Raw genomic sequence first — 24,892 nt, forward strand, 5'->3', positions numbered from 1 at the left:
ATTCAGACTGAACTTCGGCACAGACCAAACCCTGAGAGTAGTCATTTGTGTATTAACCTTCAATGAGTGCGGGTGCGCGGGCTTTCTAAACATTTTCTGTGGTGCTTTTATTGATGTCATTGATTTTAAAATGCGAAGCGTACCGTGAAAAACCTTGGCAGATGTTTTGGCCCCAGTTTTGTTTGTCGTTTTTTTAGTATAATTCAGCCATGGCGGTGGTATACCGCCGCCATGGCTGAAGTCTTTCCTCAGTGCGGCAGTACAAATAAAAAAGAAAAGATTACAGCCCTATTAAGTTGTCCCCCACACAAATATCAGCACAGGTCGCTGACATTTGTGTTTTCCTCGTGCCTGTGTCTTTCGCTTTTTGTATCGAAAAAGGAGCGATAAGCCCATTTAAAATAAAATAGCAGTCGATAGTAACCCACGGTAAGATACGCTAATTAGAATTACTCATTGCACTTTATTATTTTAACAACTAAAAATAAAATCTTGCTGCCCCTAACTTGATGAAACTGTTTCAAAATACTATAAGGCGCATAGTTTAGGACAGCCGCTTACCTTAAAGGCGTGGGCATGTAAGTAACGGCGTATAGTACTAGATACTAAACATAGCTCTTGTGCTGATGCGGCTACCCTGAAACAAACTACATTATGGATTTTTGCCATACATAATCCATAAGCATAAAAAAAAAACTTCATTCGGCTTACTACCTTACGAATTTCTACAGTCCCAGTTTTAAACAGCGCGCCATTTTGTGGCGCACTCCGGTATTCCCTAGGCATGCTAACAAACAGCAGAGGTTAGTGGTAATGTCGGGGGAATGAGCTAGTGATTGTAATACCGCACAGAATCGCTTTAGTTGGCACGATTTACAATCCTTCACTGCGAGTACCACTTACGCAACCGAGTCAATATAAATACATGCTTTGCATCTTGTAGATGCATCTGCGCACCTCATTGAGAAATCCTAAAGAGGTTCTGTTGGGAATTTTGTTGAGTTCGCGATGAACGCTACTAGGCTCACGAATAGGAACGCTGCGAGCCTGGCAGATGTAAAAGGCTGTGGTTGCGGCGTTTGCAATAGCGCTAGCGATTCGGCGTGCGCGCTGTCGGCGTCACCTGTGCCGCATGTCTTGCTGCAGACCAGGGCCACGCTCCAGCGGACAGCGCCCGTCTCCTGGACGGCGCGTGACCTGAGGAATTGGCCGCTACCAGGCGCAGGTTCGTCCACCGATGTGGGCAGCAAGGGACCACCCCGGTGGACTGCGCGGCTGCTCACGCTGTACTGAAACTTGACGCCCGGGTTCGGGCTCCGGAACACCAACTGCGAGAATGGTGAAGGGGCAGCCGCTGGCACCAATGACACGGGCAAGAGATCGCAAAGAAGGCCCACCGCGCACGCAGCTAGTCTGCTGTGAAATTGGCGACAAACAGCCCTGCCTTTGTATATCAAACGTCACACTTACTCCGTCCAGAAAAGACTGAAACTTGTTTTGAGTTTGAGCGCCGGTGAAGCGCTCAGGTATCGCCCGCTATGCCCATTGTGCCAACATTTGTTACTGAGAAGATCACGGCGTCCTTCAGGACTGATTCAGGCAAAGATGCTGAAATTATATGTTTTTCTATATCCAAATTAATGGTGTCATACGGACCGGGGCTATAGCTTAGACACGTGATGGACATGAAGTGCGCCGTAGTACCGGGCTACGGAATAATTTAGACCCCTGTGATTCTTTAACGTTCGCCGAAATCTTCACGCACATGCGCTTTGGTTTCTAACCTCCAACAGAAGAACAGCCATCATGGTCCCGATTGAACCCGCATCTTCGTGCTCAACATCCCAGTGCCTTACCCACTAAGCCACAACGGCGGATTAGTGTAATGTCTAACATTATTCGGTAGCCGGGCGACCCTACCAGGCTGCGAATTTGCGAAGTGCAGCTACAGTTTCTTGGTACGATCGAACCCATTAAACTTCGCTATAGGCAACGTAGTCTACACAAAGTGGCTTAGATGATAATAAATATTTCCGGATTTAAGGAATATAGCGAATGCATCTTGTCAGTAACAATAAATTTGCAGCAGAAATATGTATTCTGGTTATGGAAAAAGTGTGAACATAATAGCATGGGGTCACCAACCCGCATTTCCAGCGTAAGAAATTGCAGCATTGCCCCTGGAAGGGCTAGTGTTATTCATTAAACTGCATAACATACAACTACGGGTTTAGGGCCGGGTGCACGTGTCATTATGTGAAAGCTTTTTTTGCCCCTGTTGTAGACTAATGCTTGTCAGCCTGTGACGGGCTGTCATGTTCAATCGAATTCAACCGTATTTTGAAAAATACACACACCAACGTACCGCGTATCGAGCTCTTTTAACACGAAAGTGTTTTATTCCCGGGTACACGAAGATTTCGCTGACATCACATCCGTCACGGAAGTGACTGTACAACGAAGCAAGCGGTCTGTACAGGGTGCACCCCTGCACACAGGGTCTTCAGGCGGGGAAGCAACCTTTAGTGCTAAAGCGTACGTTATACTTCGGGTTGTTCGTTTTCGGGTTTTATATTTTAACACGACAGTGTTTTGTGCCGCGATACCCCAAGATTTAACTGACGTCATACCCGTGACGGAAAGGACACCAGTACACCTTCGCCGAAGCGACCCGCCAGTAGGACGTCGCTCACCAAGCACACCCACAAGACAGCCGCCTACCCGCAAATCATGCTCAGCTGCAGATTTCGCTGCCCATTTCACTTTCATGTTTTACTGATTCCTATGACAGAGGAATCAACCACAGTTTTTTTAGTGCCGAAGACCAATGGGTGACTCAACGCCTGCTCTGGCGTCAGCAATATCGTGGTCGCTATGCAGTGTATCTGTTGCATTTCACGAATACGCCACCATGCGAACCAAATCAAGAAACAACCATCGACCACCAAGAGATTCCAGCAAACGTATAAACCCCTTAAAGTACACAAGCCGTGTCGACCACCCACCCACTTTGAGTCGAGTCTCAAGACAAGGTAAGACAAAGCGGGAGGTCCCACCGGTGGTTTTTAACTTGAGATATCCTGGGATGTTTGTACGAAATCATGCATCATGTACTCTCCTTGGAAATAACATTCGACTCAAATGAAAAAGTGAAACACGGCGTCAGAGAATGAATATTTTCTTGTGACGCACACCACTAGTGGAAACTCCCTAGGGCGCGGTGCTCGGTACGTAAGCTAGAAAATACTGAAAGAGTTACCACGAATCGGAACGGTAACAGAGGCAAGTGGTGCAAGAAATTTTTTCGCTGCAATACCTTCAGTTGCGCTCGAGCGTTGATATTTTGCGTAGACTTAATTTAGGTTTGCTGCCCAGGAGACGCTGTACACAGGCCTTTGCTTTTGGCTGACCTTTGTAGGCAAACTTTTTAGGGGCCTGGGACTGTTGGCGTCTCCTGTCGTCGTCGTCGTCGTAATCGTCGTCCTAATCCTCGCCTCACGTAGTGACGGTACTAAAACACCGGGAAACTCGTTTACGCCTCGCGCGCTAGAGCGTAACGCGTACAAAAAAATTCCGGGACACTCGTTTACGCCTCGCGCTAGAGAGCTTCGTGCTTCGAAGACGAGAGACTTTTACAGCAAAGCTGTACACCTCTACCTCCCAACTGTTTCATCTCCATTGGCAAAAATTCCAAGGCGCCAAGAATACACTTATACACTGCATGCTGCGCTCCTCCCAAGGTTTCACGTTAGTGGAGATGGCCCGGGAATTTTTAAAGCGACTGGCATCTCAATTTGTCTCTTTCAAAGGCAAAGTCTCAAAGCGCGCTTTTGCGATGGTACCAGTACCATGAGGTGGACGGGCCTGGTGAACGGTCCCCTGGCCTCCAGGGTCTGCGCTCCGGAGGGCCTGTGAACACGGTAGAGGAAAGTGGTGCCCGCGCCACGGTACACACCGGCGGGCTGCCACGTGCTGCTGTCCCCGTTCAGGATAAAGTGGCCGCTGGAGGCGTCCTGCAGGGCTGCGGTTTGAAAGATCAATCAATCAATCAATCAATCAATCAATCAATCAATCAATCAATCAATCAATCAATCAATCAATCAATCAATCAATCAATCAATCAATCAATCAATCAATCAATCAATCAATCAATCGAGCAATCGATCGATCGATCGATCAATCAATCAATCAATCAATCAATCAATCAATCAATCAATCAATCAATCAATCAATCAATCAATCAATCAAATAATCAATCGATCGATCAATCGATCAATCAATCAAACAAACCATTTATTTATTTATTTATTTATTTATACAGCGTTCACATTGCAACGCTGTCTCTAATTTATTTGTTTTCGCTGCTCTTGCACGACTTACCAAAGTTTCAAGAATTCGCCGACACGAGTAAAAATTTTGAAGGAGGGAATGTGGCCGAAAACATATCGTACATCAAATTTTATTTCCTTATTGTGTATGTCTGCCGCATGATCCGTATATAAGCTGTTACATTGGTTTAGTGGCTCGTGGGCTGGTACGCATAAAGTGGCAGGGTGATTTCCCAGGCGGGATACTGCACTCGCTGGTAGATGCAGAACAGGGTAGGTGCAATCGTATAGAGGCTTGACGCTTTGCGCATGGTAGGTAGCGCTGGTGGTGCAAAATAAACGCCCGTGAAGAGAAGATGGGGAAGCAAACAGAGTGAAACATGTTCAGAGGCCATGACGGGGATTCAAGGGCAAAAAATTCGATTACCAGGTAACAAAACAAAAAGAAAAAGAAAACAGGGTTTGCCTTTAAAGGTTGCTTTAAAGCAAGCACGGTCACTCTGCGGTGAAGGTTGGTGGTTGTGAACCGAAATTTCCGATGAAACATTTGGCCGGTCCAATCCTCAAAAGTAATGATCCATACCAGCAGCCGAGGAAAGAAGGATTAGGCAAACACAGCTCAGCTGTTTGCATAATAAAAATTCGTTTCGTTTGTTTCGTGTTTTGTTGTTGTTGTTGTTGTTGTTGTTGTTGTTGTTGTTGTTGTTGTTGTTGTTGGCTGAATAAAGGTTTTACCCACCTACCTGCTGCGCTGTATAGGCTTAACTTTCGCGCGCGGGTGTTTCAGACTGCCTCACGTGTCGCTTAAGTTCCCACAAAGATATTACGGATTCAACAATCAGCTCTTCAAGAAGTGTTTCGAATGTCATCGAACCACCGCAACAATCGTTTGAGCGCATTTCTGCTTCAAAATCTCGGCTGTGGATTCGGCGTGTTGCCAGGAAATGTTGTAGTGATTGTCAGTTTAGATTACGGCGAAAGCTAGATTAGGAACATCCCACGGGGTTTATAATGATTTTAGACAAATACCGTATTTTCGTGCATATAACTCGCTCCTGCGTATATCCGCACCCTTACTTTCAGCCCAGCGGAAAGGGGAAAAAATCCTCGCGTATTGCCCGCACATTTGATACAGGAAAGGCTGCACCAAAGCTACTGCTCAGGCAACACATCACATACTATATAGACAGAAAAAGTGTTTATTTAGCAAGTAGAATACACTGACTGCAGGGCGAAAGTCGCAATTCCCTCAGTGTCACTGCTCTCGCTAGAGCTGTCACTTGAGCCGCAGTCCTCACGGTTGTACACAAGGTAATCTTCACGGCACAACGCGGAGTGCAGCTTCACGGTATGATGAGCATTTCCGTGAAGCTGCACTAAAGAAAGAACACCGCGTATTATCCGCACCCCAACCTTGCCACTGAACTTTTCGCATTTTTGGCGCTGGTTATACGCGCGAAAATACGGTAACTCAGACCATGACGCTGCTTCAAGGGCGTATCTGGAAGAAGTACGGTTGAGAAAAACGGCCCAGCTAGTACAGTGCAGACGTGCGTTACGGTAAAAATATTACCACGTTCGTCTGCTGAGAAGACATTTTAACAGTGCTGTGTCTTAGGACATTCTAATCAGCAGCTAGTCTACGCTGCAGTTGCGAAAATGTTTCGGAATTAGGCGTTAATGTTTGCTCCCTGCGTTCAAAACCAATGTGTTTATCGAAGAGTATGGCCACGAAATACACTTCTACTCGCAGTTTGAGTTCCCATTATTTTTGCCACGTTTGACGCCAAGGCGGCTCTATAGCAATTCAATTCAATTCAATTTATTTCAGAGCTTCATCTCATTCACATAGCTAATTTACAATGGCTGCTCTAAAACGAACGAAACAACGCCATCGCTGCCACAGACATTCTGGCTCGCGCGCTGAACTGAGAAAGTGAAGTGTACAACCAATGAAAATTTTCCCCAAAATTACAACGTGTTTGTACGTTTGGATAAAACTACAGGACTACCAAGCCTAATTAAGCCTTTTAACTCCGAAGTTTGCTGCCTTGCTGATTGCTGATTGCATTCCGTAATTCATTCTCTTTAGACGGTGCAGGCAGAAGAGGGAGGGACATAGCTAGAAAAGGGACAATACGCATTTACGGTTTATAAGTATATAGCTCTCAAGGAATATCTGACACTTGCCTCGTAATTCTACTACTTGCGTTGCTCATTAAAGCACGTTATACTAGCCGGATCTCATACAGTCTGGAGAGAGAGAGGGGAGAAAGGAGGAGGGTGAGTGGGTTGAGAGAGGGGAAATATTTGGGAGAGATAGCGAGAGGGGAAAGCGTAAGAGAGGAAGATAGAGCTTTGGGGGAGAAGAGGACGGCGGAGAGGGGAGAAGGAGGGTAGTCAGAGAGGGAAGAGAAAGAAATATAGATAGGGAAAACAATTCAGAGAAGCATTCAATGCAACTAATACGAGCTTCTCATAGAGGAGCACCGAAGCACTGTTCTTTCCACCTAACAGTTTCCATTCAGAATGTAAGCGGGGGTTAGAAAGTCAGTTTGAGCGGTGCGCCACTTACAAAACCACGCAAACGGTGCTCACCGAGCCGGTTGCCGTCGGCCGAAGCAAGCAGGCTGGCAGCGCCCTTGGGTATGGCGGCGATCAGTTCGTAGTCCCTCGACAGGTTTCGCAGCGTCAGCAGACCCGATACGGTCTGGCACGTGCCGTTGTCGCCACCACACACGCCGCACACGTCGGCGCGCCGCCGAGAGCCCACCACGCCGTCGCAGCCCACGTCCTGTTTGGTGGGCCGCCAAGCGAGAGCGCAGGCTCCGTGTCAGCGCTCGTAAAACGCATTTGACCAAAATTCAAGGCGCCAAACAAATATCCTGCACTGCGACCCGTAACATCAACTAGGAAATCAGGAATTGAATTTTTGTCAATCGTGAGGGCAGAGGCAGATCCGCACCGACCGCTTGGATTGCGAGAGGGACCAGGGGAACATATTTTGGCGCATGTCCAGGAGGGAAGGTTTCTTCAAATGCATGCACCACTTCGGCTACTCACGGATTTCTATCCATTATTAGGTTTGTAGACGCTGACTAAGTTATTTCGGTCAACTTGCACACGCAGAAAGAAGCGCTTTCGAAATTTCGTTTCCAACTGCTCGACCCTGCTCTCCGATTGACTGACCTCGGTTGTGACTACACACCACGAAGCTTGCAGAGCGTCATTTTTAGAGGCCAGATTTTTAGGCAATTATAGGCACTGTAAAGCACAATAAATGCCCTTCTTGACCTATAAGTCATGCTCATGTATTAAAGTGAGGAGCAAAGAACAAAACAGGTATTTAACTAAAATCCGGTCTCCAGACATTTTTATTGAATTGTGGGAAAGCTTTCTGAGTATAAAATGTTCCAGAACCAACACAAAGTCAGCATTAAACATAAGTTAGGCAAACATTATTGTTCTGCGGGCTGAGGTAACATTACACAGCGTTGTAAACCAGTATATGCCAGTGCTATAGTTCGTAAGGCCGCCGCGAATGGTTACTGGTGTTTTTGCTCCATCTAAGCATGACAACTCAGCAAGAGCTGCTGCCTTTCACAGAGGAAACAAAAATATTTATTATTAAGACTAGTGCATCCACAAATATGATTGCTGCATAATTTACCTGCCGTCTAAAAAACAGACAAAAGAAACCTGAAAAGAAGTCAGCGGCCAAGTTGCCTCACCTTTATCACGGCGAAACAAATATATCTACGAAAGCAAACTTCTACTACGCCAAGGGCCTCCCGCCATGAATTTCGGCAGTGTATACATTAGAAAAGAACACACCACAAACGCATACACAGCAGAGCAGAATATAACCCCAGCAAGTTGAGACAATGATTCATTTCAAGCTCTGATGACAAGAAATCGCTTTGATGACACTTGGAATTTTCAAGTCGACTCCGGCCTTCCTTAATAGGGAGTGACGAGGCACCACGCGTCATCTCACACTCGCTTTGCTTGACGAACGGGTTTTGTTTCTAACGCCGTCGAAAAACTGACACCGTAGACGAAGGTCTCGTATAGGAACGCGAGAGACGAACTTCGCAGTAAGGGCCCGTGATCGTTAAAGGGGCCAGACGGACTTCCCCAGTCCGATCACTCACCAGACAAGTGCCGGCTACGCAGACGCGATCGTCCAGGCCCGTCGAACAAGGGGTGCCGTCTCTCACCAGCTTGGCCAAGGTAGCGTAGAAGCGGTGGCCCTTCGGCTGACAATGGAGCTGGCACTCGGCCGCCTCTGCGAGGGAAAAGCCACCCGTGTCACGTACCAAAAACAACGCCACCTCCTCCGTCTCCTCCCTTTCGCTTTTGCCTCGTCTCCCCCCGCGATATTCCTTGCCACAGCACTACACTGGGTGGGTATTGTTTATCGCTGTTTGCACTTGTGGTTAAGGAGGTGGTTAGCAGCTACTCTGGCACGCAGACTACGCAGCCGACGACGCAACGCGCAACGGAGCGTGTCAGCGTTGATGGCCGAGGTCCCTAGCGCCCGGGATGATTGAGCAAACTATGCAGCGCATACTGGGGCGCTTCGTACGTGGCTCAATATCATGCGGTGCCGTGGTTAGTGCGCCTGTAAACAACGGCTCTCTAGGGTAAATATGGACGTGCCATACCAGCAGCATGCGGTTGTCTACACGCACACAATGACTGCGTTTGTGTCGTCGAAACGAAACACAGCAACAAAAGAAAGCCATGAATATTATTGTTGCCAACGCATTTCATCATGCATACATTTTCTTTTTTAATCTAACCTTAGGGTGAGTAAGGCATTTAAAGCGACCAATGCTGTTTTCATGAGCTATGATGTAGTATACCATACGTACGACTTCTTCGATCTGAGAAAATTATATGTTCTATGAGTGTCTTCCACACAGAGAAAAATTAACGTGGACACCGACGGCACATTTTCAGCCTAGCCTGTACGGATGGAGTCAACCCTTGTCGTGCTTTTCTTGTTTGATAACAACCTAGTTACCGAAACTAGAAAAACTTTCACCCCTGTAGAGCCATGGCTAGTGTGACCCAGGCCAGCGCGAGCCCGATTCCGTAGTGGCGCTCAAGAATATCGAGCCTCAAAGTGAGGGAGAAGGCTTTGTCGTTTCCATCGACTTTCACCCTCAAGACGCGCACGTTGCTATATACCGCCGCACCAATAATCGTTTTCGAACAGTAATATTGCGGGCCAAAATTACTGGAGTTATTTGATATACACAAAACCAGGAACTAAGGAAAGCGCGTTGATCAGAAAGTTGATGCATGACTTCAAATGTAAAGGAGCGCAAACTGAAATAGCGGATGAATACAGAATTAATAGGGCAAGCGCTCACCCTAAATTGAAATTTATTCAGAACACGACAACGTATACATATACCGGCCCATTGCGTAGTTTCGTGCCAGTGTTCAACAGGATAGATAGAGGTCCAGAGATAAAAGTCGTAACCGGGTTCTTCTGGAAGAATTTCATGCACTGCAAAGCTTCTTTCCTTCCCCGCACGCACACAACGCTGATCGGTCCTACCAATCAACTTAAACGCGCGCTTCTAGACCCGCTCGCGCACTTTATATCCTCTTGATCGGACAGACGTACCATTCTTTAAACTCCCCCCTAAACAACCTGCGGCTCTGACTCTGACCATGTGAATATCCGCATTGTTAATGGAATACAGGGCGAATGATGGAAAACGGGGGCGATAACGCCGAGAAGAATTTTTAGCAAGTCAAAACTCATCCCCCGCTTTTATCGCGATGTTTATTTTATTTACTAACAATAGTGATTGCCGTTTTCTTTTTTTAATCTCCAAATTATAAGCTTTCTTTGATGGAGGGCGAAGGCAAGAGCGTTCGGAAAAGTGCATGGGCATGTATCAGAATTCCATGGCTCCCACACCTTCATGACGTTTCCCCCTCTTCCTTTTTTCTTTTCTAATCTTCTACCTCGGTACCAATTCAAATACAAAAGGCCACCCACCCTCTTGTAGTATCTATCCACTTCTCTCTGCTGCCCTTCCCGAGAGAGGTAAAAATGAACAGCGCTCTCAGCCATTGCTTTTCGCAATAAACACGTTTACTCTCTCTCTCTCTCTCTCAGAACGTAATCAGAAATAATAAAAAAAATTGTATACCGTAGTTCAACACGGACCCCAAATATACATCGCTATAATTCAGTTTTGAGCGTTTGAGCTGCTTCTTCGGAAGCCCAAACACTTATAAAGGCGTTAACGTATGCTATTTTTGTGACGCCTACCTTGCGCAAAGTGCCCTTAGTAGTATGTGAGCGCACACAGGCATCCTCACGACGGAATAATCGGTGAACAGTGTTGCCGCAGGTCGGCAACACGCACTCAAAACGGGCAACTCGAGCAGTCCTGATTAATCACTTTCCGGAGATGGTACTTGCGTGTGCGTGTTTGCAACTTCTGCCCACGCACAACCATGCACGCACCAATTCACGCACAGAGCCCCAAGAAGCCGGTGGCATGGTGCCAAGTTGACTTCAGGACCCGCCAAAAAGCTTTCAGGCTGATAAGAGCGAGTCGTCGACCGGCACCACAGCTCGCGAACCCTCGCTCTCTATATGACCGATAGAGGACACCACGAAAAGAATAAACGAACGAGGGCCCGGGAGTGGGGAGGAGAGGGGTGAAGGAGGCAATTTACGATTCTCCGAACGCGTCGCGAAGGGGCTAGAATTACGCGACCACCGTCTTGAGTCGCTGCTTCATTGTCCCCCTTTATTCGTGGCTGAGCCCGAACACGGTCGACGTTTTCGCTGTTGTGCAGGGGCGTTTTCTTCGTGTAGGCAAACATCCTTCGCCGGCTGATGTGATGATGAAATGAGATTTTAGTTTAGACGTTTCACGCATAAAATGACGCTGCAGGCGGAAGTTTAACAGCGTATCTTGAAAAAAAAAAAAAGCCGATGTACTGTACCGAGCGCAATGAGCAAGCACAGTTGCGAGAGACGAAAGGATTGCGAAAATGGGGGCAACACTGAAAGCCAACATTAGCATTGCCCTAGCAGTTTGATGACAAAATCACACCAAGGTATTTATTACTAGATTTTGCATTTATGGGGTGGCTATATATATGATGGTGCCATTTTTGGAGACCAATTAATACAGTTGAACACGGATATATCGAACACGGATATATCGAATTATTGTCTATATCGAACAGTGCAAACATCCCCTTGAAAATCCCATGCAAAAGTATAGGGCTGTTGTGCGCGTGTATCGAACTCCTAATCACGGGCAAATTCGATATATCGAATTCCGCGCCGAAGGTGTCCCTGAAAGTTTGCTTCCTCTGGTGGGGTGGAGTTGATGATAATGTTGACTCATCGCAGGAGCTGCCTGGCTTGGTGAGACAGAGGCGGCGTCCGCGGCATTATGTCGCTTCGATGGCCTTCAACAGCTGTTTTCATGCTAGCACGAGGGGCAGCTCCATGATAGCTGGAACGCCGATAGTGGTTGGGGCGAAAGGACATAAAGGAGCAAAAGAAATTGACCGGAGGCACTCTTTTTCTGTGATTGAGCTGTCGGGTGGCTCGTGCAGGGGGACCGATGCGGCGTTGTATGTTTGCTTTGTCCAAGGCATTCATTTCGGAGCAACGAAGGCGGGAATTCGTCGGGTGCAGGCTGCTGAAAAGATGTTGGTTGAAAAGCCGTTCGGAATTCCTCGCAGTAGTTTTAAGGGCGATGCACGCATCAACGTTGACGTAAAGGCGAATGCAGCACAACCCGCCCGGCTATAACGGAGCGTGTCGGGTGCAAAGCGACTTCGTTGCACGCCTCCAGATGGGGGAGGTGTTCGGTTCGGATACTGAAGATAACGGCACTCAGTGCCTGACAACGTTCCCAACCGCCTACTGCAGCCGAGGTTACGTCAGCGTTATTCGCCTCTGTTGTGGCACACTGTACAGCGTTGATTTTCTCATTTGTGCGTGTTTGTAATCTTGAAGACAATTTGGCGAACTTTACGACGCAGAAGAAAAAACAAGCCAAGCTCAAAGGCATTTCAATGATAAATAAATTGCGGTGGTCATTATGCTGCGGTTCTGATTTTCCGTGATTTGAGGGTCAAAACGCTGAACTACCTTTTTCACGACTTCAGAAAACTCTCAGTGATGTGCGGAGTTGTCAGATAATCTTCAGATAAGCGTATTTTATATATCGAATTATCGATATATCGAATTCTTTCGCGATCCCCTTGGAGTTCGATATATCCGTGTTCGACTGTATACTTTGGATTCAGTGACATGTTGACGACTTACACCAAGCAGCAGGGCGGTGGTCTAAACCAATTTGTAGCGGAGTAATACATCCGTCTATACTAATGTATCTAGAGAGAGAAAAATGTGTGAACCTAATTGCGCACATAGAAAAAACACGAAGAAACACGATTTACGTAAACAAAACTAGGAGCGGTCTAAGGACAGAGCCTTGAGGCACGCCGAATGTAACATCACATAACCTTAACATTTTTTTCGGTTATGAAAACACACTGACGTCGTTTAAACAGTTAATTCCTAAACCCCTTTAGGACATGCAGATCCAGTTTTTGTGTCCCAGGATTAAGGAGAAGTAGATGTAAGACAACATCAAAGGTGTTTCGAAAATTTATAAAGATACAATATATTCGCCTGTCTTCCTGACCATGAGATGCAAAACTGTAAAAAAAAAACATAACAAGTTGTCTCGAGTAAGAGAAGCCCTTCCTAAACTCGTTAGACCAGGCAATTAAAAACGAGTGGTTAAATAACTGCCTTACGAACAGTAAAGGCGCTGTCACGCTAGGCTGATACGACACTTGGCAGTGCATACACCTGTTATAGTTCACAAAATAGTCCTCACTGAGGACTATCCTGGCAAGCCTGAGGCTTGCCCTCAATTTTTGAAGTCACGCAGCGACATTAAGCGTGTTAAATTCACGTGAAGAGAACAAATAAAAGAAACTCACCTCTTACGAACATTTTCCACTCGTACTTTGCACCTCCAAACGTAATGTTGTTGAAGGCTGAGCACTGCTCTTGTCGGGGGTCGGTATCATCAAAGCCGCATGGCTAGAAACGTGAAATCCACGAGAAAGAAGTGAGGCGGCTAACTACATACATTAAATAAGGAACCAGTAAATAAAAACAAATGTATGACATAAAACAATCACGAAAAACCCACGGAGAGCTCTATTTCAACGTTCACGCTTTTCACAACGTCAACAAGACACTTAAGCGCCGACTACATGACGTGAAGTGGCTTAAAAAGTAATAAAACACAGTGTGCTGTTGACAGTTAAAACCTAATATTTATGTTTTTCCAAACAATGTTTGCCTCTGAAGGCAGACGGTTTCGGGAAACTTTGGCGTATTACGACCGCTCGCGTTCCCATCAAATGGCTATGGCAAATTCAGAAGTAATGACAGCTGACTGGGGAATGTCAATCAATCAATCAATCAATCAATCAATCAATCAATCAATCAATCAATCAATCAATCAATCAATCAATCAATCAATCAATCAATCAATCAATCAATCAATCAATCAATCAATCAATCAATCAATCAATCAATCAATCAATCAATTCTTTATTTTCCTTTGGGAGTAGGGGGCTTAAGCTAAAAGCTGAGCATCAAGCTTGACAGAGGCTCCAGTTTAATACGTCCAAACCATATGCCCAAACGAGAAAGCTCAGTAATATCAACAAAACTTCTGCGGCTAATTTTACCGCATTATAAGTCCGGCAGACATTGATAACTCACCTCGACGTTGCAGATGCGATAGCGCTTGGCAGGCCCACGGCAACGACCGGCTTTCTTGGTGTTGCGGATCCTCCTATGCCTGCACTTGGGAAAGGACGTTATGTCAGCACAGTGCGTGCAGCTGTTAGTACTGGGCTCTTCGTGCCTTACTAGCGAATGCCTTACGCCTTCGCTCGAGTGGAGCCTATAACCAAAAAAAGAACGCATTAGAATATTCTTCGAGCTTAATCAAAAAGGAAATTCCGCACTCCAAGATAATCATTATAAGACTGTTCATGCCGCGGCAGGGAATATAATTCAAGCGAAAGCCGGTGTTCACGTTTAAGATTAAAGCACCACATCCGCTTCAATACCATTACATTGCAGGCCTTCCTGCAGCCTTCGGCCTTCCTGTGTTTTCCATAATACGCTTTTAACGCGTCCACAGTGCGAGAGGCAAAGTTGTTCTCCGTATCGTGATAAATTTTGTCCTAAACCCTTCCGGCACAAGTGGTTTAAGCCCGGCAGTAAAGCGGCCTCTATGGGGCACGTCCGCTGCCTGCAACTTCAGTGCCCAAAACGAAGCACTGCAGACGCGTCACGGGCGGGGAATGATCCGTCACGCAGTGCCCCGTCCCGCACACAGTGCAGGCCACGGGGTGTAATTGCCCCGGGGAGACGAGGAATCGAGGCCGTGACTCGCAGCTTCCAACCTTTGCGAAAAGGGTCGTCGACACGCGGTTGTCTGGCGGCCGCCGGGTGGGGCGGGAGGAGGAAAGGGGCGGCGTTTGATGAAGAAGGATGCCTGCGAACCCTGCGCTACAAGGGTGGCTGAAGAGGAGCACGATGGACGAAAAGGGGAGGGCAGAGTGTGCAACCCTTTGGGAACTCGACCAATTCGCGGGCGTAGAACCGCGCGGAACTGCGCCAACTGATACGTGCCCGAAGCGTACCTACAAAGCCTACAAAGCGCTCGCCAATTCCGTAAACGTAGTTTTCAGCTAGTGATGTTTTAAGGTGAAAGCCTCAAAGGGAACCTGCAACACTCTTTTCTACTTTTTTTTTCTATATCCTTAATGGTTTCAGAATGCAGTCAACAAACACAAGCAGTACTTAGAACAGGGAGTCACAAAGTACCTCAGCCAGAAATTACTGCTCTATGCGCATATCAAGAGATTTCTCTCTTTCGAGCCCGGGTCTTCAGAGTACGACCGATGCCTCAGCACGTCAACAGCGGTGGAACAAAAGTTCGAATTACAGCGCGTGTCGCGTGGCACGTGAGCGCGACTGCACGTGAGTACAACAGGGACACCAAAGCCACGCAGAACTCTGATTTCGGGATGCTGTGACGTGTGTTACTAGTCTGATTGATATAATCAAGGGTTCTACGAAATGTCGTCTGGTCAGGCATGAGAAGGTACAAAACCGAAACCGGCTGATGGATGTAAGAGACAAACTGGCGATTGATTCATTCCCTGAAGTACCCGCCGCGGTGGCTCAGTGGCTAAGGCGTTGTGCTGCTGAGCACGGGGACGCGGGTTCGATTCCCGGCTGCGGCGGCCGCTTTTCTGGTGGAGGCGAACAGCAAAAACGCCCATGTGTACGAGATTTCGGCGCACGTTACAGATCCCCAGGTGGTCAAAATTAATCCGGAGCCCTCCACTACGGCGCGCCTCATCGCCTGCGTTGCGTCTGCGCGTTAAACCCTGCAATCAATCAATCAATCCCTGGAGTGGTATACAAGATACCATGCGCTGATTGCAGTCATGTGTATACATTGGCAACACAGGGAAGTTTTCGCGACGACTGAAGGAGCACCAACTTGATGTGAGAAATAATAATCACACGATGAATGCTATAGCGGAACATGCGCACAAAAATTCCCACAGGATTGACTGGGACAACACCGCTATTTTAGCTCGGGGAAAGAAAGTGTCATCCGGGCGGCTGCTGGAATCGCCTTTCATCCAGTCAACGCCAGCCACGATGAACCGGTCGGATGCGACTGACGACGACTTGTCTTACTCAGTGAACAAGGAACCCGTAGGCGGTTCCGAAACGTCAAATATATTTTTATACATGGTCAGTCTTCGCTTTTCTTTTGTACAGTCTGGTTGATGAGTTGATTTGAGCGAAAAGACGACGGAAAGAAAGCGAAGAAATAAACACAAACACGACGACGTAGCAGTTAACAGGCCTGTCGAAGCAATTCACGCCAGTACACAGAAGAAATGAAAGCTGGGACAGAGATGCAAATACAATGTCGCAGTAAAATGGGTTTGATGAGCATCACCAGCTTTTCACCTTATAAGCACGTAAAGAGACCTATGTGCCGCGAGGGTCACTACTGATCGTTAAATCACAAGCATATTTGGCTGTCACGTACGCTGAATGCCTGGGGTAGCACTTATGTGCAACCACACGATGTTCAGCATTTAAGGAAGTCACGCTATTATTTTAGCGGACGATTACCCAAGCAGTCTGAAGTTCTGGGCAATGCTCTCTCGGAGGGCAAAATTTTTCTTTGTCTGCATTATCATGTTTACGAGACGATTCCGCGAAAATCCAGTGGGGTGAAAATTAGCAACCGTAACAAGATTTGATACCTAATCACAAACAATTCGGGATTTTTCTTTGAAGTTCTTTTGTACAGCTGTTATACAAGACAAAAAAATCGCGCCAATTTTCCCCGTGAATATGGTTGGAAAGCAAAGCTGTAAACGGCACCCATAACGATTAAACATGCGACGTCACTTAAATTCACTCACATCGCTCTACAAATAGTAAAACGAGAGAAAAGTGAAATGCGCTTAACCACACCATTTATTACTTCAAAGAGATATTCTTGGTAAGGTTAAATCAATGCATGATGCATGAACGGTGTTTGGTTGCGTTGTGTTGGTGTAGCACAAGAGTGGAGACTTTTTTTAATAAAATAAAGCTCAAACCCGGTGTTAGACGATCTGACCTCTCCGTCTCTGCGCCGCGGACAGAGGCGACGAGATTTGCGGCAGAGAAGGAGGAGGAGGCGGAAGAAATACTTCTGTTCAGATTTCTGAACTGCTCAAAGTGCAGCCCTGGAAAGTGATTCCTTCTTCTGTGGGGCCCATATGCAGTCCGCGCGGCCTGTGCTCTGTCCACCCGCTGAAGCTGGGTAGGTAGAGAGGGCCTGGACAGCAGCATATCCCATTGCTCTTGCTGGGTAGTAGACGGAAAGAGAGGAGGGTGCTCAGGGCTAAATTCGCACACCCCGATTACGGGGCGGAGTATTCCTACTTCTCAGCCAAATTTACATTCAGCGTCGTGGCGATTCGGATGCATTAAGTGAAGACGAGTAGGCTGTGGGAAGGAGCCCGGATTGTATGAGCCGTAGGGTAGTTTGTTGTTCTCTGGAAAGGTCAGAGTAAGGCGAAGGAACGGTCTATCTCAGAAGGCGATAATGCTGGGTTATTTCCCTGAACATGACAAGCGGGTGACTGTCCTCGTGCAGCCCCATAGCACGGGAGGTAAAATCTCAGGCTTGTTGGGTGGGCGTAGTTGTTGCCCTCCATTGAAGCGTGAGGGGGTGTCCAGATGAGCTGAATGGAACCGTTAGGGGAGGGTTTTTTTAGCACGCGCAGTGCAGGTCAGGACACCCAACCCGACTAGTAATTCCAGTAGGCTTGCTGGGAATCGGTGACTACCCTCCGAACCCCTGGTTGAGTGAGAGCCAGGGTGATGGCTGCCTCTTCTGCTGCCGTCATTTCTTGGGTCCTCAGCGAGGTACACGCAAGGAGGTTGGTTCTGGAGGTAGCCACGATGATGGCGTATTGCTGCCCTCGATGTTTGGAGGCGTCTGTGTAGATAACTGCATGATCCCCACCGAGGGTGGTGTTTAGCGCTTGAGCCCGTGCTTTTCGGTGACCCTCGTCATGTGAGGGGTTCATATTTCTAAGCAAAGGGAGCATCTTTAGTTTTAGTCGCCAAGAGTCTGGGAGTACGTCAAGAGGAGTGACATACTGGGCTACCCAGCCAATCTGGTAAAGCATGCGGTTACCCACCGCAGTTCTGAGTCGGACCTTCTGGTTATAAAGATGGCCTTCTATAAGCTCTTCCACCGTGTTGTGGAGCCCCGTGCTGAGCAGCCTCTGTGTGGACGCACTCATGAGAAGACCAATGGCCTGCTCGACCACCTTTCTGATCATTATATAAAGCATCTCTATGTCTTCCTTGTTGGGAAGAAGACAGGAGGTTGACGTAAGTGACTCTCGAGAGGACAAAAGCATCAATTAATCGAAAGGTACCGGATTCCTTTAGGCCTCGCTTCTTGGCGGCAAGTCCCCTGATCATGTGTATGATTTGATTAATGCTGTTTTTGAGGCGCTGCAAGGAGACGTCACTCTTGGTGTTAGCCTCCAGATGTAGGCCCAGGATCTTGATGCTGGGGCTTGGAGTGATGGCCTGGCCATTAAGGAGTATTTGAATGTATTCCTTGATTTGCGTGAGGGCGGACGACAAGGAGCTGTGATTTTTTATGTGAACACTGGAGGCCACAGGCTTTAGCACATTGGCGTACTAGAAGTGAGATGACATGCATTGGTATGAGCTTCCTTTAGTTTTTGTAACTCTTAGCACATGAGCAAGGTGCGCACAGGGCCGCTAGATGGGCGTGAGTGGTCGCGTGACGCTTTCACGTGGCATTCAGCGAGAACGCAGGGGGTAAACCCGTAGATGTGCTTGGTGAGTACACCACCTGTCTTCCCCGTCTTCACGTGGGGTCGTAGCTAACTCGGTAAGACAACGGGCTCTCGCTCTCTATATCTATTAGTTGTAATCTATTAGTCCCAGGTTCGATTCCCGGCGGTGCCAGTAAATTCTTTTATTTGTTCGCTGGAGTTTTCTGGTGACACCAACGGTCGCGAAAGAACCCTTGGGGGGTAGAGGTAAAAAGCTTTGCTTTAAAAACTTGCTGTGCCAGAAATTTCGCGCTACAAAAGTGACTCTACTGCATGCCTGAATGGTACACCTACTGCACGAAATTGCTGAATATATTATATATGACCAACTTGATTCTGCGAGGTTTTGAAAGAGCCAGAGATCAACGCTGTGATCACACATGGCTCCATCTTGGCAGAGCCGCCAGCACGGACGCTTCCAACTTTTGAGCAGCATGTATCTGCCTACCAGACAATCCTGTAGGTTCTATTGTTCTAGAAGCCCGCTTTGAGCGTGCTAGCTATGACTAAGCGACCAAGACAGTGATGAAGCATATACGTCTTCTACTCCCAAGCCAATGCTACCCAGGGAAACTTGGCACCTTCCCCTGTTTTATTTTTGTGTGTTTAAACTTCAAAACGTTTGACACTGTGCCCAACACTAACTTGTTTCTAATTGGCCGCATCTCACTCCTGTTACTTTTCTTGTCACGTTGCTGCGTGTTAACTCTGGGCTATAATTACCGCTTTTCCGTCCCGCCTTGTTACTTTTCTCCCTGTTCTTTCCCGTCGTGCAAAGCTTTCCCGATGGGTGGCCTTGTGCGATCGTTTTGTGACAGCCTGCAACCTAGCTCCTACTGACATTGACATTTAACGTGGTTATTATGTACTTCTAGTTGGCCTCCGGAAACACTCCCCAGTCAATCGAAGCTCGCCGTTGGTTTTTATGCTTCTTTTCTTTTCTTTTCTTTCTTTCTTTCTTTCTTTCTTTCTTTCTTTCTTTCTTTCTTTTTATCTTTCTTTCTTTCTTTCTTTATTTCTTTCCTTCCTTCTTTCTTTCTGTCCTTCCTTCCTTATGTATTTGTTTTTTCATTTCTTACTTCCTTCCTTCTTTGTTTCTTTTTTCTCTTTCTTTTTTGACAGGCGAAATCCTGAGCACTAGCTTAAAGGAAACTAAATTCTGCAGAAAGGAAACGAAGTCAGAAAGGAACTGCAGCAAGGAAACGGAAGGAAAGGAGGTCAATTTACAGTCATCGACTATGGGACCTCCTTCTGTGTATCATGCCCATGTTATATATTTTTTGAATTAATAAAGTGGTTCTGAAAAAAAAAAAAAACTGATTCTGAAGTGAAATGAGTGGGATGGAAAGAGGACGATTTTACTTTTCGCACATTTGGCATTACTGCTGCAAATGGTCCGGCGGTGTTATTAGATCACGAACACCACCCCCTAAAGTTCTCGCAGTAAATACTGTAGCATTTAATAAACGTACGCAACATTTCGAACAGCTGCGACCCAGAAACATTAATGTATTTTTTGTTGTTGTTGTTGTTGGACCCAGTAGGCGGGCCGAACGGCTCAAATTGCCTGTGAGAGGTAGTGTTTTTCATAAAGGAAGTATCTAAGGTGCCGTTGAGGGGAAACTTTACAATCGCCACTCGCCGTCTAGACAGGACAAAATAGAAAGGGCCGTAGATAGCGTTCTGTCAAGTCGAAACAATAGCCACAACAAGGACTCAGTTCAAAATTCTGTACCATACTAACGATGCGGTAATCTAATACAACAACCGAAAGCCAGTAGAATAAATTCCTTTTCTAACCTGAACAAACTCGACCGAAACGAACGCAAGGACAGTTTTAACTCTTATTTTAACTCTAGCTGATAAGACACTAAAACAATAAAAGTATCGCTACAAATAACTGACACTAAACCAACCAAACGTGACGAACCCCACCTATACTCAAGGCTTTGATGTACGCCATTACTGAATGCAACCAAGTAGGGACCAATTATATGTCGTCAAAGACAGAAAGCATAAAAACAGCCAGGAGTAAGTAATAGTAAAAAAACTGTGGATGATTCCTCTGTCATACGAATCTGTAAAACACGAAAGTGAAAGGTGCAGCGAAATCTACAGCTGAGCATGATTTGCGGGTCAGCGGTTTTCTTGTGGGTGTGCTTGGCGAGCGACATCCTGCTGGCGGATCACTTGGGAAGAGGTGCACTGGCGTCATTTCCGTGAAGGATAGTGAAATCTTGGTGTAACCCGGCATAAAACATTTTCGTGTTAAAATATAAAACCCGAACACGAATAACCGTAAGTATAATGTACTCTTTAGTACTAAAGGTTGCTTCTCCACAAGAAGACCCTGTGTGCAGGGGTGCACCCTTTACAGGACGCTTGCCTCGTTGTACTGGCGTCGTTTCCGTAACGGATATGACGTTAGCGAAAAATTGGCGTGTCCCGGAATAAACACTTTCGTTTTAAAAACACCTGCGACCGCCAAGGCAACAAGCGCAGTCATAACCACTGTATACCCCGGGCCAGTGGCGACAAGAAGCGTTGCACCAGCAGCGGGGTACGAACAGTTGTCTCCGCAATGGTTCTTCCTTAGTTCAGCCTGGAAGGAACTTTGCGCAGGTATCCCAATGGACAGTTTCCATGATGTCGCTGAATTTGCGTCGTGTTTTCATTCAGAAACCAAGTTATGAGGGGGAGTTGGAAGGACGTGAACAGCTGTTTTATAGAAACCCACGTCGATGACGGCGTGGTCTGGGCTGCCAAGCTGACGGGGGGGGGAGTGCGGAATCTGCTCACCGTGGAGGCCTTCCGAGGCACCGGCGTGTCTGGTAAGCCAGGCCCCAGCCGCACGACCTCGAACACGGAGACCAGGGGCTCCACATGGTCCAGCTGCGGCCCAGAGCTGGCACCGTCGGCCCGGTACTAGCCGCAGCCAAAGCCGAAGACTGAGAGCCATCTTCGCCGGCACCGCTACGACGGCGGTGAGCAGAGTCCCTCAATACCACGGACTGCTGCGGGCACGGTAAGGAACAACAGCGGCCATTAATGTAAATTGTCAGCTGATGACGGGGACAGTTTCTGCTCTGAATTCGACCCTCTTCCATTACCACCCCCTCGCAACGCACGAGATTTCCCCCTTGCCATAAGCCACACCGGCAAAACCGTCCTACTCTCCATCAAAATAAAACAGTGAAGCATCGCTAACAGTGAAGCATCGCTATCACTGTTTTCGAAGGAGTACCGGATCCTAGGCAGCATGCGATAAAAAGGTGTGATTGTTGACTTCAGCTGTGGCGATTTTGTTTTCATAGTATTTTTCAGATCTATTATCTTTTGTGTATGTTTGTGTGTTTGTAGACAAGATACTTGTATCCCTGTCTTTCCTTGGAATAAATCAGTTGTTAGTAGCGCATCTGTCTCGTCGTTCTCCGCTTTTTCTGTCCTCGTTTGTAGCGCTCGTTTTTACTTAATCCAGAATTCAGCTTGTATGCACGGCGTGCGCCGTGCCTTTGGTGCCAGCGGTGGACGTACGACAGCCCATACGTGTACAGGGTTGCCAGGTTCTCGGAAGGAAAAGCCGCCGTGAAATTGCCAAAAGTAGTCAAAAAGGTCGCCACATTAAAGTGAACGTTTGAACAGGAGCCAGAAAGGTCGATATCTTTAGCAAGGAAATGCTAGTAAGTACTTTTCGATTTCCTTCGCGGCAAAAAAGGAGGAATTCCGAGAAGTTGAAAATCCTATTACAAATTTTATTTGTTTGCTCTGGTGCGGGAAAGCGACAGCAGGTGATTACAGTCAACGAAAAGTTAAAATATGCAACTTTAGTCAACGAAAAGTTAAAATATGCAACTTTAGGTGAAGCATTCAAAGAATACGAATGACTTAAAATGAACGTTTGCTGCTCACCGTTTTTTTTTCCCTTTCGCTGCCCCTTTACATTCCTGACCCTATTATACATCACCATACACACCTCCCACCACTCTGCATGAAATCTCAACCTTCTGTAAAATACTGAAGCATTACACTTTAATTCGATGGCGTTGGTTGAATTCTTGGGCGCTAGTTCATACGACATCAGGTGCAGGATATTGAAATGAGCAAAGTAAATTTAACTTTGTACTGGTAAGTAGGGCGGCACGGTGGTGTGCTTCAGTGACTGATTTGTTGGGACCTATTCTAGGCTTTGCCACATATTCGTCATCTGCCTAAAATTTTGTTCTGTTCAGTTTGTTTGGTTAGTCTCAATGGCTGAAGTGCACTGAGAGGTCATATAAAGAACTATTTGTGGAAAGGGGGCATTGGAAGGGCCCTGAAATTTATGAAATAACAATGCAAAAAAACTATAAAGTAGCCAAGTCGCCAGCTTCTGTCGCCGCGATTCTCAAAAAGTCGCCAGTTTGGCGACAAATCACCATACCTGGCAACCCTGTGGTTCACGGCTATATCTTCTCGTTTAAACACATTCAAAACGTTCAAAACGTACTCGCCGCACGGAGAAAGCGCGCACCAATTAACTTGAGTTTGATATTGATATCATGCAGAGTCAGATGTTGCAGTACTGCTCCATCGGGCCGAAATTCCTGCGGAGTGTAGGGTGCATAGGGGGTTCATTGCACATAATAAGCGGCGCTACCGTACACTTTGGATAGATGATGGCTTAGTGGCGCGATGTACGCTACTTTACTGTAGACAGAACAAATTTATCTATAAGTCTGGAGAAGCACTCCTGAATAAAACACTAGAAGCACAAGCGTAGTGATTCAGTACGAGTAAATGTGTGCGCTTGTCAAACAGCGCAATACAGTGCAAACATATTTAAGGCGGGTCGCAACATACCAATTGTGGCCGAAGATAGGGTCCAAAAAGTACTCATACGTAATTAAACGTTTCATCGACGAGTTACGCTCTAATTTTATCCATAATTATTTTAATAGGAGAGCTGTTTAAGCTTTAAGTTCCGCCGTATAGCGCTACCGAAAGAAAAAATACAAAAGAAGACCAAGCGCACGTGAGCGCGCGCCTCGTAAGGAGCGCCCGCGTCGGCCAGGTTTGCACCTGTGCTTGCGCCTCATGAGGAGCTCGCAAAAAGATCAAAGACGAGCGCACGTGAGCGTGTGCCTCGTGAGGAGCGCCCGGCGTCGGCCAGCTCGACCTTCGAGAACACTCTGCCCAGCGTTCGTGGCGTGATCTGTCGCCTGTTTTTCCACTCGCCAGTTCACGTGCGTTTGCACCTGAAGTGGGAAGCGCAGACGCCGAGTTTTCGAAGCCGGTTGCCGCCGGTTCTAGCGGTCCACTTTGGGAGAGATGGGAATGCCTGCGGACAAAACGATCCGGGCGAGCCAGTCATTGAAAACTTTCAGCGGCAAATCGGCAAATCCATGTGAGGTGCAACATCCGGGTCTCCGACGAAATGGGAGGGGTCGCCAGCTCTGCTGTTTCTCCGGCCTTGTACCACTAGAGCAAGCTGCGCCATTTTTTTTATGAATGTGAAATAATCGCAAGGATCGAGTGCATTTGCGAAACGCTATTGCAGCAATCTATTACTGTGAATTAGTGACCCGTCATTCTTATGATACCACGTCACCTACTTAGCGCTTTAAAGAATGGTGTCAATTTTCTTGAGTTTAACTGAACAACTAATCATTATGCACCGCCTGCAGCGAATGAAGCGCGCCCACGGCATCACTTGTAACGTATACAAAAGGGTACCATGCAGGGTTTTTACAATAATATTACAGCGGTAAGGTAATGAAACACTTTAAGGAACGTACGTGAGTGGATCTGCTTTGCTACAACTCCTCTGAGTGACCAATCGCGGCGTCCGCGGCCACGAATCCGTCAAATAAAGAAGCCCGACGTATGATTTGACTCAAAAATGTGGTCTGCGCTGTGAATCCCTCAATGCAAGTCGCTGTGCTTGCATTGTGCGATGTCACACCGCAGACCATAGTGCTCGGGTCAAATCTAATGCTGCGTGTCACCATTTGCCTATCTCCCCGCTCTGACCCCAGTGACTGGCCTTTGGGGGGAAGCAGACCTGCGGACAGTTTTTCGGGGCA

General features: G+C 47.0%; 1 protein-coding gene across 2 annotated transcripts in view; it reads right to left on the reverse strand.

The window, feature by feature from the left end:
- Positions 1-24,892, reverse strand: part of LOC144170114 (ADAMTS-like protein 4) — a 74,140-nt gene that overhangs the window by 19,961 nt on the left and 29,287 nt on the right. The window contains exons 3-9 of one of the 2 annotated variants that reach the window (XM_077699690.1): positions 21,630-21,841; positions 14,137-14,215; positions 13,341-13,443; positions 8,483-8,616; positions 6,927-7,122; positions 3,849-4,021; positions 1,124-1,328 (exon numbers count right to left, since the gene is read on the reverse strand). In XM_077699690.1, the coding sequence (XP_077555816.1) occupies positions 1,124-1,328; positions 3,849-4,021; positions 6,927-7,122; positions 8,483-8,616; positions 13,341-13,443; positions 14,137-14,215; positions 21,630-21,841 (1,102 nt within the window). Of the gene's footprint in view, positions 1-1,123; positions 1,329-3,848; positions 4,022-6,926; positions 7,123-8,482; positions 8,617-13,340; positions 13,444-14,136; positions 14,216-21,629; positions 21,845-24,892 lie in introns of both variants that reach the window. The other variant, XM_077699689.1, reaches the window with a different exon arrangement.

The sequence above is a fragment of the Haemaphysalis longicornis genome, unplaced genomic scaffold, assembly GCF_048455015.1.
Source record: "Haemaphysalis longicornis isolate Haplotype H1 unplaced genomic scaffold, Haemaphysalis longicornis Haplotype H1 scaffold_2, whole genome shotgun sequence".
NCBI classification, from domain to species: domain Eukaryota; kingdom Metazoa; phylum Arthropoda; class Arachnida; order Ixodida; family Ixodidae; genus Haemaphysalis; species Haemaphysalis longicornis.